Source organism: Oryctolagus cuniculus, chromosome 1, assembly GCF_964237555.1.
Source record: "Oryctolagus cuniculus chromosome 1, mOryCun1.1, whole genome shotgun sequence".
Classification (NCBI taxonomy): Eukaryota; Metazoa; Chordata; class Mammalia; order Lagomorpha; family Leporidae; genus Oryctolagus; species Oryctolagus cuniculus.
In genome coordinates this window covers 39,395,104-39,410,220 of record NC_091432.1, presented here as the reverse complement: position 1 = coordinate 39,410,220, position 15,117 = coordinate 39,395,104, and the positions used below count along the sequence as shown (strand labels likewise).

The 15,117-nt window shown below is 41.0% G+C and overlaps 1 protein-coding gene across 1 annotated transcript; it reads left to right on the top strand.

Annotated features, from left to right (window-relative positions):
• The first annotated feature begins 218 nt into the window (after nucleotides 1–218).
• FIBIN (fin bud initiation factor homolog) lies at nucleotides 219–3,079 on the top strand. The gene has a single exon (XM_002709021.5). The coding sequence runs from the start codon at nucleotides 1,452–1,454 to the stop codon at nucleotides 2,085–2,087; it is 636 nt and encodes a 211-aa protein (XP_002709067.2). The 5' UTR covers nucleotides 219–1,451; the 3' UTR covers nucleotides 2,088–3,079.
• Nucleotides 3,080–15,117: the final 12,038 nt, after the last annotated feature.

The following is a 15,117-nucleotide window of genomic DNA, read 5'->3' as shown; positions in this document are numbered from 1 at the left end:
CCAGAAGGACAAGGATATGTCTCTATTTTTGTACATTACTATTTCCCCAATACCTAAAATAGATGCTGGCTCATAGGAAATGCTAAAAACAAACAAACAAAAACAAAAACAAAACCGCACACACACACACAAAATCATTGAACAAATGAATGACACATAGAATGGCCACTGACCAATCAATTCATAAATCAGAAACTAAAATGGCTTGGTGGAAAAATGTTTACTTTCCAGATTAAAAGACTCTGCGACTTTAAAGTTTTGGTTTAATTGCAATTGAACTGTATGAATGTAACGATGAGTCTGACCTCTTTCTCCCTCTGGAATGGGAATAGCAGTATCAGTCCTACTCTCCTCAGAAGTGTTTGAAGTATCTCAAAGGCAATAGCTGGCTGTAAAAGTGTTAGGTTAAAGATCCAGTGCATAAGCTTAGCTTTTTACAACATTAACATGACAACATTAACATGACAGCTTTTTACAACATTAAACATGTCACTTGTTCTTGTGCTTATAAATTGGCAAAATCCCATTTTCTGTTTTTTGGTCTTAGGCACACAAGCAATTATGTATTGATTTTCTAGATTCATATTGTTTCCAACATATCTTTAAATTTTCATTAACAAATTAAAAAAAAATTGCCATTTCTGACTATTCATATTTGCCCTAAAAGCCACAAACTTCTCTAAAGATAAAAATGGACAGACCCAACAAATCCAAACTGATATTTATTTAAATCTACAGAACAGCATTTCTCAGGAAAATACCCTTCCCCTCACTACGTTAATAGAAAACCGAGCTTTTGATTTTAGAAATTCTATTTTTCCTTCTTCCATTTTCTCCTTCAATCTTAGTTATATTTGGAGGGTCTCCACTTTAAAAAGTGACCCTGTAGCTTTAATAATAGAGAGACCTGGCGAGAGGTTTCTTTCCAAACGTGTTCCCTGGCTTCCAAGTGACGAAATCCGCTGTAATTTGAGAGCAGAGAGAGATCCTCCGGGTATCTTTAGCCAAAGGAAAAGCTCTGTATTCCCACCCAATCCAGGAACTGAAATAGTATAGGAGGGCACGAGCCTTTCTCTCCAGCTACGCGCTCCATCTCCCAGGAACAAGGGGGAGCTTCGAGAGTCGGGCAAGGGCGCCAGCCTCTTGCCGGAGCCTGCGACAGGGCTTTCCTCTGCGCGCTGTGATCCCGCGGCAAAGAGCCGGAGAGCTCCAGCCACCGGCGGCGGGCGCAGAGCGAGGTGCGTCCTGCGCTGTTGCTGGCAGCGCTACCCCGGCGCGGGTTTGCGCAGCCACATGAAGCCTGCTGGGGAGCAGGGGCCAGCGTGCAGCAAAGCGGCTGGGACTGAAGCGGACGCCGTCTCAGCGAGGCACTGACTCCCAAGGGGGACCCCCTTCCTTGTGCCTGGCAGAAAGACTTTTCCTGGGGTCTCTGGTCCTCCTGAGTACCCAGAATGGTGTTCCTGAAGTTCCTCTGGATGGGTTTCCTCTACCACCTGTGTCAGGGCTACTTTGACGGCCCTCTGTACCCGGAGATGTCCAATGGGACGCTGCACCACTACTTCGTGCCCGACGGGGACTACGAGGAAAACGACGACCCCGAGAAGTGCCAGCTGCTCTTCAGGGTGAGTGACCACCGGCGCTGCTCCCAGGGGGAGGGGAGCCAGGCCAGCAGCTTGCTGAGCCTCACCCTTCGGGAGGAGTTCACCGTGCTGGGCCGCCAGGTGGAGGACGCTGGGCGCGTCCTGGAGGGCATCAGCAAGAGCATCTCCTACGACCTGGACGGGGAAGAGAGCTACGGGAAGTATCTTCGGCGGGAATCCCACCAGATCGGGGATGCCTACTCCAACTCCGACAAGTCCCTCACGGAACTGGAAAGCAAGTTCAAGCAGGGCCAGGAACAGGATAGCCGGCAGGAGAGCAGGCTCAACGAGGACTTCCTGGGGATGCTGGTCCACACCAGATCCCTGCTAAAGGAAACGCTGGACATCTCAGTGGGGCTCAGGGACAAATACGAGCTGCTGGCCCTGACCATCAGGAGCCACGGGACCCGGCTAGGTCGGCTGAAAAACGATTATCTGAAAGTATAGGTGGAAGGGTGCAAATGCCTGGGCCCTGGGCGAGGGAATTGGAGCCGCCCTACTGTGGAGGGGGAGGGGGCAGAGAGAAGAGGGGGCTCACATTTCCCTTAGGCCTATTATTTTTTATATACATATTTGCACTTTGAAAATGAATCTGAGGTCATCTTTTAAAAGAGAGAGTTGAGAATTGAGTATAGTTTTGTTTTTTGGTTTTGCATACGTTATTTATGTTATTGTTATGGATTTATCACCTGGAAAGAAAACTTAAAGCAATAAATGAACTCCTGCCTTTCCTAGTGGAGTGCTGCAGAGAGAGCTGACACAGCCACATCAAAAGGACACAGTTTATGCAGGAGGGACAGATTAAACTTCCCTGACCTGGAGTTTCTGCTAAATACCCAAAGAGCATAGTACAGAGCTCCTTTCTGCCTTTAACATTCTCTCTCTTGGGTCTCAAAGCTGTCAGAGTTGTGTGTTTCGCAAATGTCCAAAGTGCTGCTCTGCTTGCCTGCCAGCCCATGGGAGTCACTTAATTCTTTTCTCTTTTATTTATTAACCAAGGTCTGCAAGTTGTTTTGAGTTTTTTGTTGTTTTTTTTTTTTTTTGTAAATATTGGCGAGAAATTATAGGCAAAGCATGCTTTGCAGGGAGATTTCCAAAGTGTCTCTATGGGTGTACGTCAGTTAAAGCAGCCACATTTCAGAAGTCTAAGCTTTGTAATGGCTGCACAGTCACATGCATATGCTGATTCACTATGTCTCTCATCATATGTCTTTGCTTTGTCATCAGTTCTACAGTCAATTACAAAAAAGTAGAGAGATTGCTTGAATACACCCCCTAAATGCCTATGAAAAGGTTACCAATGTATTCATTGTCATTGGGAGAGATTTGCTTCTGTTTGCTTATGGAAACTTGTACTTGGGGGGGGGGGGTGCGATTCCAACTCTAATGACCCGTTAGCTGAGCTTTATTATTCAGCCAATAAATATGTTTTCATATAATACTGGCTTATTTTCTAATTCACATCTATATTTCAAAAGGGGTGCAATGCCAATGGAGAAAGGGTGGGATTTAAGCCAGTTTATTTAGACTGCCCAGCAAAGAAGGCAGAGGGACAAAAATTTTTAGCAATTCTTCCCTTGGATCCCCTGACCGCCCAAAAATAACCTAATCTATGTAAAACTTTTGAATCTCTGTGAGTCTGCTAAAAATCTTTAGTTTTCTCCCAAGTTCCCAGTGTTCCTGACAGCTTCAACAGGAGACGTTCGTGAATGTGCTCTTAGCATACGGGGAGAATCATTTTCTGGGTTAGTAACAGCAGTAGTGCTTCATAATTCTGAAGCTAAGTCAATGCTATTTAATTACCAGCTTTAAAAGTTGAAAATTTACTTTGTTTCATATCTTCCACTGGACAATCAATCATCACCCTCAACTTAAATGTGCATCTTTCACACATACATGTGCAGGCACATATATGCATATATGTACATACACACAAATAAGTAAATATTAATCTTACTTTATTCTTCAGAATACTCTATTCTCTCTCATACGTGGAGAAACCAATGTTCTGTTCCTATGAATTATCTGTTACTCTCCTATCACAGTAGGGGAAACCAAGACCCAGAAAGGATGAGTGACTGATCCTCAGCGAGCTGTCACAGCCTCAGTACTCATAGATCTAAGTACAGGACTTCTCCACACTGCTCTTTCTAGACATTTAAGGACGAGAGAGAATAGCCTGAAGCCTAAACCTTTGGTTAACTAACTTACCTCTTAAAATTAAAACAAAAGAACAGAGGAAGGAACAATACTGAAAAATCATCATTTATAATTTCATTTCAGCACTCAAAGGCTTACTTGTAGCTGCTTTCTGGACTTGTTTGTGGAAATAAGGCCACTGATCATTTAAAAGGGTTTCTTTCTTTATTCTATGAAAAATGAGAGAAAAAATGATGGCAGATGTAAAAGAGTGGATGTTTGGTACTTAGATGTTTGTAGGTTAATGCTGCAGCCCATGACACTCACTTCACAGTGCTCAGGGCTGATCTGTAGACATATCAGTTGTAATCTCCTTGACTTTCCAAACTGTTATGGGGGGATATGAGATGTGTGGCAGTCATAGAAAACTGCTTTCCTCATGCATGCTAATTTCAATCAACAGCCAATGGTTGCCCATGGTATTATGTTAAGAAGGAGTCATAAGGCAAAGAAATAAAGAGTGCTGTCCCCAATTAGAGATGTCTTCCATGGGCGTAGAAAAGGGAGTGGTGACACATCTGCTACAAATTTGGAAACACTTAAATAGATTATGCATGAGGTTCTTTCCAGTGCTAACATTCTACAATTCCTACAAAACCAGAACAAAATTATCTGGCACTGAATCACTCCATTCAAGCCCAGATGTGTGGCCAGCAATCCCACAGAATCTTATGTAAATGGCCCCGGAGGGCAAATGGGAATTTCCAGGTAGGGAAAGAAGCAGTCCTGTACCACCAGCCCGAAGGCCAGCATCACAAACCTTTTCTAAACCTTCTGATGGTGAGAAGCCAGCCCCACTCAGATCTTTCTTCCCCACTTGCTCATTATTCTCATTAGACTTTAGTACTCACATAGTGACAAAATACCTTTTAAAATTGTGGTTCCATATTAGACCATGAAATATTCAGAGAATCCAAGGGGGAAAAAACTGACATATTCTCTTCCCTGAGCAAAATCTACTTAAAAATACAACCACACAATTTAGGATATTAGCTATTTTTATAAATATCTGTTAACCACTCAATCTGTACCAGGCTCTGAGCTAGGTTGCGGGCAATTCTGAGATGTAACAAACCTTGGGACTTCATCTAAGAATCTCTTAGAGTTTTAGTTGGAGCATGAATTATTTATTGTTATTGCTGTTAGTTACAGTAACATTAAAATATCTAATTTTTTGAGCATTTAACATTAATGGGAAGGCCCTGTGCTAAGAATTTTGCTTGGGCAATAATTCTTCATTCCACAACAAAGTGTGTGAGGAAAGTGCTTTATAAAAGGAAATTGTATGTGCCCAGTATTTAGAACAGTTCCTGGACAGGGTAAATCCTCAATAAATGTTACTTGTTGTTTTTACCCTTTTTAGTATTACCATTTTTTAAAATAACTGAGACCCAGGACAACTACCTATTTTCCCAAAGTTAAAAACCGCGATGGCTTATGTACGAATTTCACTTGCTTTCACATTTGTCTGCTGGGTATCTTGGGGAATATACAATCAAATGAAAGGAGAATGTGGAAGATAGGGATCCACTCAGGCATCTGCCCATCTACCTGCCCCAAACGGTGTCTACAGTTCAGAATGATGATACTGCAGCAGTCAGAGCACTGTGCCTCAGCACCCCGTTTATAGAATCACTCATTGCTACTTTCTCTTTGAGATGCATTGTTCAATACCACTAATTCTCACTCTTGATCTGATCATGTTAAAAATTTCCATAGACAAGAGTACTTCAGAAAGTTTATGGAAAACAGAATTAAAAGGTTATTTAACTGCAAAAAAGTTGTGAAACCTGTGTATTATTTTTCTGTAATATACATTTTCTATGAAATCTTTGAAGATCACTCATACCCATTTTTTAAGCATGTTGCAGATAACATGTATCTAGAGTCTGTTGGTAAAAACACTAGGCAACTTTAGCCTCTACAAAAATCAAAGTCAGGCCCAAAGAATTCACTGAAGCCTCCAGCAGCTGGCAGGTTTGTTGTGCATGGCAGAACTGAGGGGATGTCCAATACTTCACAAGCTTCTCATTGCCTTTTTAACTGTCAATTACATAAGGGCTCAAACCTTTGTGATAGAGGCCTTGAAACTTAGATTATAAACTATTTTAATAAGTAATGAAAATATCTGTGAGAAACATTAGCAATATAAAATTACCCTAAGGATAGTGTGGTCCAATTTCCTTGGGATGTTTTTCAGAGGATGATTATTAAAATCTTCTTGAGATAGAATATTACCTTGGTAGGAAATAGTAGTGTCAAATGCAGTTTTTAAAATTATTTTTTGTAACATGGAAAACAATTAGAAATATAGGAAGTATTGGTTAGAAATTGAATACAAAAAGGTGTAAATCATCTTACTAATTATGCAATTGGGGTGGTACTTCAGAATACCATTTTTTTTTCTTTTTCTTTTTTGACAGGCAGAGTGGACAGTGAGAGAGAGACAGAGAGAAAGGTCTTCCTTTGCCGTTGGTTCACCCTCCAATGGCCGCCGCAGCCGGTGTGCTGTGGCCGGCGCACCGCGCTGATCCAAAGGCAGGAGCCAGGCGCTTCCTCCTGGTCTCCCATGGGGTGCAGGGCCCAAGCACTTGGGCCATCCTCCACTGCACTCCCTGGCCACAACAGAGAGCTGGCCTGGAAGAGGGGCAACCGGGACAGGACCGGTGCCCCAACCGGGACCAGAACCCGGTGTGCCAGCGCCGCAAGGTGGAGGATTAGCCTATTGAGCCGCAGCACCGGCCCGGAATACCATTTTTGAAGTCAGCATAGTGATGGGTAAATTACTCACCAAATAGTTTTGATTTATCACCATAAAAGATACCCAGGTTAGAAATCGCATATAGATATGTGAGGAAAATGACACCTAAATAAAGAATTAGTGTGTAATAATGTAGGGGACTAGAGATTTATAGTGCTCTATAGAGGCTCTGCAAGAGTCTAAATTAGAAGTGCCTGGAAGATGCAAACCAGTGTACAAAAGATGAGAATTTTACATAATCACACATTCAGGAGCTGTAGAGCATTGATTCCTGTTATTAATGTTGTTATTTTGTCTTTTTAATAACATTTTCTCTCTCATTATAAACATCATACTTTAAATGCTAAAGGAGCCGGCGCAGTGGCTCACTAGGCTAATCCTCCACCTTGTGGCGCCCGCACACCGGGTTCTAGTCCCGGTTGGGGCGCCGGATTCTGTCCCGGTTGCCCCTCTTCCAGGCCAGCTCTCTGCTGTGGCCAGGGAGTGCAGTGGAGGATGACCCAAGTGCTTGGGCCTGGCACCCCATGGGAGACCAGGATAAGTACCTGGCTCCTGCCATAGGATCAGCGCGGTGCACCGGCCGCAGCGCGCCGGCTGCAGCAGCCATTGGAGGGTGAACCAACAGCAAAGGAAGACCTTTCTCTCTCTCACTGTCCACTCTGCCTGTCAAAAAATAAAAATAAAAAATAAAAAAATAAAAATAAAATGCTAAAGGAAAACACAGTAAGCACAAGGAAACCAAACTCATTCATATTCTGGAATTTGCTCTATCATACACACCCTGTTTGCACTTTGGCATGTGTTCTTTCAGTATTTTTATGTGTGTCTGTAATACATTCCTATGTAGTCTATGTCTATTTTAGATATTTAATATGTTTAGCAGCATGTTTTTTAAAGATTTATTTATTTGAGAGGCAGAGTTACAGACAGAAAGGGAGAGACAGAGAGAGAGATCTTTCATACACTGGTTTACTCCCCAAATGACTGCAATGGCCAGAGTTGGGTCAACCTGAAGCCAAGAGCTGCAAGCTTTTTCCAGGTCTCCCACATGGGTGCAAGGTCCCAATCACTTGGGCCATCTTCCACTGCCTTCCTAGGCCATTAACACAAAGCTGAATCAGGAGAGGAGCAGCTGGGAATTGAACTGTCACCCATATTGGTTACCACAGGTGGAGGCTTAACCTACTACACTACAGTTCTGGCCCCTAGTAGCATAATTTTTTCAAATATGTATTTATTTATTTGAAAGGCCGAGAGACTCACAGAGAAAGATACAGAGAGAGGGAACTCCCACCTGCTGTTTCATTCCCCCAGATAGTTGCGACCACCAGGACTGGGTAGGGACAAAGCTGGGAGCCAAGAACTAAATCCAAATCTCTCATGTAGGTGGCAGGAACCCAACATCTGAGTGATAAATACTGACTCTCAGGGTTCACCTTTGCTGGAAGCTAGAGTCAGGAGTAAGAACTAGGAGTTGAACACAGACACTTTGATATAACATGCAGACATCTTTACTGCTAGGTCAAATGTTCTCCCTTAACTGCACTAATCTTTTTTAAATGCTTAGAGCTATCCATAATGATTCAGAAGCCAGAAATTTCAGATTCTATATCTTGGTTCACAATATATTAACTATGCTACTTTGAATGAATCCCTTAAATGGTATGAAATTCAGATACTTTGTTTGCAACATGTAGGTAAGAATAGCTAATGTTTATTGACTAGGAATTTTTCAAAGTGTTTTCCATATATTATCCTATGTAATCCTCCCAGAATTATATATAAGAGCAATATACATTTTTAAATGTTTTAGATTTTCCTTCTTTAATACATAAATGGGATAAATGATTTGCCTCAGGTTTCATAGCTAGACAAGAATGGAATCAAGACTCAAACCCACAGGACTGGTGCTGTGGTGTAGCAGGTAAAGCCAACATCTGCAGTGCCAGCATCCCATATGGGCACAAGTTCAAGTCCTGGCTGCTCCACTTCCCATGCTGCTCTCTGCTATGGCCTGGGAAAGCAGTACAAAATGGCCCAAGTTCTTGGGCCCTTGCACCCACATGGGAAACCTGGAAGAAGATCCTGGCTCCTGGCTTTAGATCAGCACAGCTCTGGCTGTTGCAGCCATTTGGGACATGACCCAACGGATGGAAGACCTCTCTCTCTCTCTCTCTGCCTTTCTTTCTCTCTCTGTGTAACTCTGACTTTCAAATAAATAAATAAATCTTAAAAAAAAAAGACTCAAACCCAGGGCATCTGATTCCTATACCTTCGTGAATGCTTCCCATTTCTGAAGACAGGAGACTGGACACACTATTTTTAACTCTCTATTGTAGGATCTATAAACAGCTGCCTATGAAATAAGCACTTCTATTTTATAGTTTCCTTAATTGAAAAATTTCAACCCAATTCCCCTCAAATAAGCCTTTTCTTTCTCTGCTTGATTTTTTTGTTAGGTAGATTATAAATTCCTTAAGCCTGCTGTGTCACTCTGATTCTTCGTCCAAGAACAACTGCTTCTTGCTAAATCTACCATTCTCTGAGCACTTTCCCGTGTATTATCACATTTGACTGTAACAAATTTTTGTAGATCCTGAACTGGCAAATTCAGTTCGTGACATTCAATATTTGGTAAGTGGTAGCCCCATGTTCACAAGTAGCAAGTAATTCTGTCAGTGCTTATGGAGTCCGGATATAAAGACCTCTCATTTATGCAGGTCTGTCAAACTAAAAAATATATCATGTTAGACAGTGTTCTGTCTTATTTTAGATAAGATGGCTTTAAAAGCCTTGCCTGAATAAGTAGAAGATATTTAAACTGAGGATTAAATTTTGAGTAGGAGCCAAGAATGTAAATGTCCGAGGAATGTTCCTGGTAAAAGAACAGCAAGTACAAAGTCTTCTGAGCAGAGAAAACACTGCATGTTTCAGAGATGAAAAGAAAAGGAGAAAGAAGCAGAGTTTATCAAATAAAAGAGAGTGAAAAACTTTGAATTGAGAGAAGAGGGGCTAGGTAATTTCAGAAATGGATGGCCATCAAAAGAAATTTGGGTACTATTCTAATTTTATCAGGAAGCCAGTTGGGGTTTAGACAGAGGACTAGCATGATCCAACTTAGCAAAAAAAAAAAAATCATAATAGATGAGCCTGCCTAGTGTCTGCTAATACTAACTGATAGAATTAAAAAGGAGAGAATGATCCAACATGGGAAGCAGGATACACAGCAGACTCATAGAATGGCAGATGTCCTAAACAGCACCCTGGCTTCAGAAGCAGCCCTTAAGACAGACATTCGGATCTGGCTAAAAAGCCCATGAGAGTATTTCAGGCATGGAAAGCCAAGACACTCTGGAAAAAAAAAAAAAAAAAAAAAAAAAACTAAATGAAAGATCTTTGTGAGTGAGATCCCAGTGGAAAGAACAGACCATCAAAGAAGGAGGTACCTTTCTCTGAAGGGAGAACTTCCACTTTGACTATGACCTTGTCTAAATAAGATCAGAGTTGGTGAACTCAAGAGGCTTCCATAGCCTTGGCAGCTCATGACAAGAGCCTCGGATGATTACTGACGTCATAAATCAGAGTGTCAATTGTTAAATTGACAACAGGAGTCACTGTGCACTTACTCCCCATGTAGGATCTCTGTCCTTAATGTGTTGTACTATGTGAATTAACAGCATAACTAGTACTCAAATATACTAAATTGATCTTCTGTATATAAAGATAATTGAAAATAAATCTTGATGTGAATGGGATGGGCGAAGGAGTAGGAGATGGGATGGTTGCAGATGGACGGGAGGTTATGGGGGAAAAAGCCACTATAATCCAAAAGTTGTACTTTGGAAATTTATATTTATTAAATAAAAGTTAAAAAAAATAAAAATGCTTGGGCCCTGCACCCTCATGGGAGACTGGGAGGAAGCACCTGGCTCCAGGCTTCAGATTGGCGCAGTGCGCCAGCCATAGCAGCCATTTGGGGGGTGAACCAACAGAAAAGGAGGACCTTTCTCTCTGTCTCTCTCTCTCTCTCACTGTCTGACTCTGCCTGTCAAAAAAATATAGAATAACAAAAAAAAAAAAAAGATGAGTCTGCAAGGCAACAAGGATAGAGCAGGAAGGTCACCTGGCTGGATGGACACTAGGTCATATTGATCATAGGTGATCGTTGCTTCTACTAAGAACGTAGTGGTGAAAAAGTCAGCAACTGGTCTGGACCCTGTGCAAATATGTGCTGTTAGTGCTTTTGCCCCCTGAAAAATGTGTCATTCTTCTCAGTCTACTCCTTCAATGGTTCCCCAATTCTCACTTCCATTTCATTTCTTCCCCCTCTACCCTTTTGGATTTGATGCTAGCATTATCTCCATTTGATTATTTTTAAGTTTATTTTTATTTATTTGAAATGCAGAGTTAAATAAAGATTGACTGACTGACAGGCATAAATTTCCTATTCACTCAAATATTTATAATGGTTGAGGCTGGGCCAGCCCAAAGTCAGGAGCTGAAAACTCAGTATAGTTCTCCCATGTAGGTGAACTAGGCACCCAACTACTATAGCCAACACCTGCTAAATGCTAGGGTGTGCAATAGCAGGAAGCTGGACCACTTTCTCCTCCCTACTCTCAAGAGATCCCAATATATATGAATAAGATATAGTTACTCCTCCCAAACATGTTAGGATATCTATAGACACTAGATGATCTCTCTGACCTTAAACCCCAACTATGACCCACAAGCTCTAGCTCTATCTACCCTATCTGATGGACTAGAATAGAGACACCTGTGAAGTTGGGCCTTTTAGTCAAACACAGGCATTCCTGATATATTTCATTATTACACAGAACAACTACAATTGCACAAAAGTTTTTATATCTTCCCCTTATCAATGATCTCAAGTGTCATCACATGTCTTTATTCTACAGTTTTCTTTATAATAGTTAAGATATGTCAATATACATAAGCTATATTAAGGATAAAATGTTGTCTTGAGGAATTCTAATGACTTTAAAATTTTGCATTTCCCTCTATTCACTAAGACAAAGAACATCCTATTTTGATCTAGCCAACATGTTCTTTGATGGCTTGTATTTTACCATTTCCCTCTTTTGCTTTTCCATGAAATACAGAAGATATTTTGTATGTCAACAGCTTGCTGTTTACGGAAAGAAACCTGACAGCTATGATAAATGAGGTAAAATCTCCATGCTCTGGGGTTGGCAGTAACGGCTTGCATTTTCCAGTTGTGAAAAGTTTCTTCCTTCAGGCAGTTAGAGAAATGTGTTTCCTAAATGTCTTCTCTTGCTTTGATCTTTGCACAACTCTAATTACAAGACCGAGCAAACATGGGTGCTCCCTCAACTTTCAAAGTGTGTGCGATGTTGGCAATACTGTTGCCACTAACATTTTCCACAAGTCTCTACTACAGATTAAATTATGCAGACAAGAAAATCTCATGGACTTGCTTTGCTCTGAATTATATTTTTGCCAACACTTCAAGGGTCAGTTTTCTCCTAGCCTGGTTCCTCAGTCCCCTTGCCTCAGCCAACCTCTTTGTTTTCTGTTCTCTCCTGTCTGCCTCAAGACAGAAAAATTTGCTGCTATGGGAACGGGTAGTAGAGACAGAACCATTTTCACATTGTGCCTCCGCTGATCATTAGCAGAGGAAACCAAGCAAACACTAACTTCTGAGAGCCTCAGTATCCTCTTCCATTTACCAGGGACTATGATATATACCTACCAGGGTTTTGGGAAGATACAGAAAGGATTTACTGTAAGACTTCTTACATAATCTGGCAATGTACAGTTCATCAAGAGGGCCCTCTTTTTAATGTTTACTTATTCATTTTTAATTTATTTGAAAGGCAAAAGTTGCAATCAGAGAATGACACAGAGAGGTCTTCCATTCTCTGGCTCACAAACAAATGCCTGCAATAATTGGGGCTGTGCCAGACAAAAGTCACAAGCCAGTAACTCCATCCTGGTCTCCCATGTGGGTGTCCCCAAGTTCTTGAACTATCACATGCTGCCTCCCAGGAACATTATCAGAAAGCTGGATTGAAAGGGAAGGTAGAACTCAACCCTAGGCATACGTGGAAGGGATGTGGGCATCCCAAGCACTGTGCTGCAAGGCCCACCCCAAGAGACCCCTCTTTTAAGAAGGGATATCTCATGGACTTATGTGTTCTTCAGTCGAAATGAAAAGGATTGTGTTCCAAATAAGCCTTAGACATTCTGTGCATTTCCTATTAACTAGTCTTGACCTCCCCATTCTAGGCAGGCTCCATAGACGCCAAAGACGCATTTGTTCTTACTTATATAAAACAAGCTCCTATACTACATGTGATCCCTATTTGGGCTAAGTGAGTGAATGTGCCACAAGAAATACCAGAAAAATGTTTATCCTTAATTTCTAAATGTTAACAGTGCCTTTGCTTTATGCTGTGAGCATGAGAGTGATGCATATGGAAGAAATTCGGGTATTTTGAAATACAGAGAGCCACAGTGCAAGAACTCTCAACACTTCTGAGTAAAGCAACCACCAGAGAGAAATTAAGAATATTAACTCCTGATCTTTACTGAGCATTAACCACATAGTAGGTTTTCTCCTTGAAATGTCCAGTTTTTAGGCCTATAATCCTGAAAGTCACACCCCAGTTCTGGTGACAGTCTGTAAGTTATCTCAATGTGGAAAATATTAGGGTAACAGCTTGAACCTCTGCATGTAACCCCAGACTCTCAGTGTATGATTGCTATGCCTAAATTCCTGACCAGATTTTGTAGTCTCTGGACATGAGCTTTCCAGAGCATTTCCTTGGCATTCCAGCTCCTATGTAAATGGGCTTTAATGAGTACCTGGAGACATATATTTGCATGTAGCTTTGCAGGCTTCCTGAAGTGAGAATGTAGCCGGGTTACACTCAGTTGAATAAGAACTCAGAAAAGGACCCAGGGACCCTCCAACTCATGCCCAGAAAAGACTTGAAACTGTACCCTTTTTATTACAAAAGTAGACAATCTGACCCAGTGAATACTAATATGTGCATATATTTAGTTCTAAGTATAAAGAATGAATAAATCTATTTCTTTTCTGATTTAAATGCATTTGTTCACATGAAAATTCAGAAATAGAATAATTTTAAATGCTTGACTCAAAAATTTATTTAGGCTTATAAATTGGCAAAAGTCTCACTAATGATAAATACTTATCCCATAGTCATATTTTCCATAGACCTTCTAATTTCCAAGAGTTTCACATTAAAAAAAAGTCACGGTGAAAATGTGGGCAGACAGCTCCCAATAATGGCATTATATTAGGAGGATGTCAGGGTTTGCAGGGCTTTCCCATTTCCTCTGTAAAACTCTAACCATTCCCAAGGCACACAGCCACCACCTCTGCCTTTGAATCATTGTTTCATTACGCTCTTAAAACTGTATGCATGAAATACATAAAATTTGTTCCCCTTTTATAAATAAAAAGATTTTTTAAAAAATTTTCACCAAACATATCATTGTTTCAAAACCATTATTCACTGAATAGTTGTTTAAAGCCCTATTTTTCAAAGAGGCCATTGATTCATTTCTTCACTCTTTCAACAAATATTTTTTGAGCATGCGCTATATGCGGTGGCTGTAACAAACTCAGAGATGATATTAGTAATGGCAAAATAAATCACATTTTTTATACTATTTGTTATGTGGCAGGAACACCATCCTAAGGAAATCATACATGTTTGACACAAAGTAATCACCATGACAACCTTTCACAAAGGTTGATTATAAGTTGCTCAACTACCTATCTAGAATGTCATCTGATGCCTATGACAACCCTCCCCTGTTGCTCTCCTTGGCCACTGTCCTATTTCAGAACTGACCTATTCTGACCTGGCCCATCTTGCCTTCTCACAGAACAATAATTCTGGGAAATCAGGATATCTTCAGATCAGGAGTTCAGGAGTATGTGGAGAAAGTGACCTCAAGAACTGAATAAAACAAACATTAAACTAAGGAAGAAATAAGAGCAAATTAGCAAGAGAAGACCTTGACCCTAAGCTCAAGTTTCTAGTTTTGAGCCAGCCAACAAAAAGATTAAACTTAAGATCTCAGTATTGTGCTAACCTATTAGACTAATAAAACCATACTTATAATTACACCCCCAGCTATGATTTTACCCTCAGAGATACATAGTCAAATAACATCAGAGATAGAAATAACCTTAAAAGAGAATCAATATGAGACCTAAGCAGGTGAAGATAATTGTCCAAAGTCAAGTGAACTAGTGTTGCAATAGGAAGCCACAGAATTACAAATCCAGAAGGCCAACCTCATCCAGTTCATCCCCAGGAGAAGGCTCAATCCTCCCTATAAAATAACAGCCCAACCAACTGATTCCCCCAGCCCATGTTTGAATTATTTAACTTACAGGGCAATCTCTTCCCTCTACAGGAGAGGAGTTCTCAATCATAAGACATTCTTCAATATTTGATCCGCAATCTCTTTCCATGTATTTTCCACCATTCATGG

Bases quoted from the DNA above. Each gene is read 5' to 3' on its own strand.
- FIBIN (XM_002709021.5), top strand. From the start codon at position 1,452: ATGGTGTTCCTGAAGTTCCTCTGGATGGGTTTCCTCTACCACCTGTGT.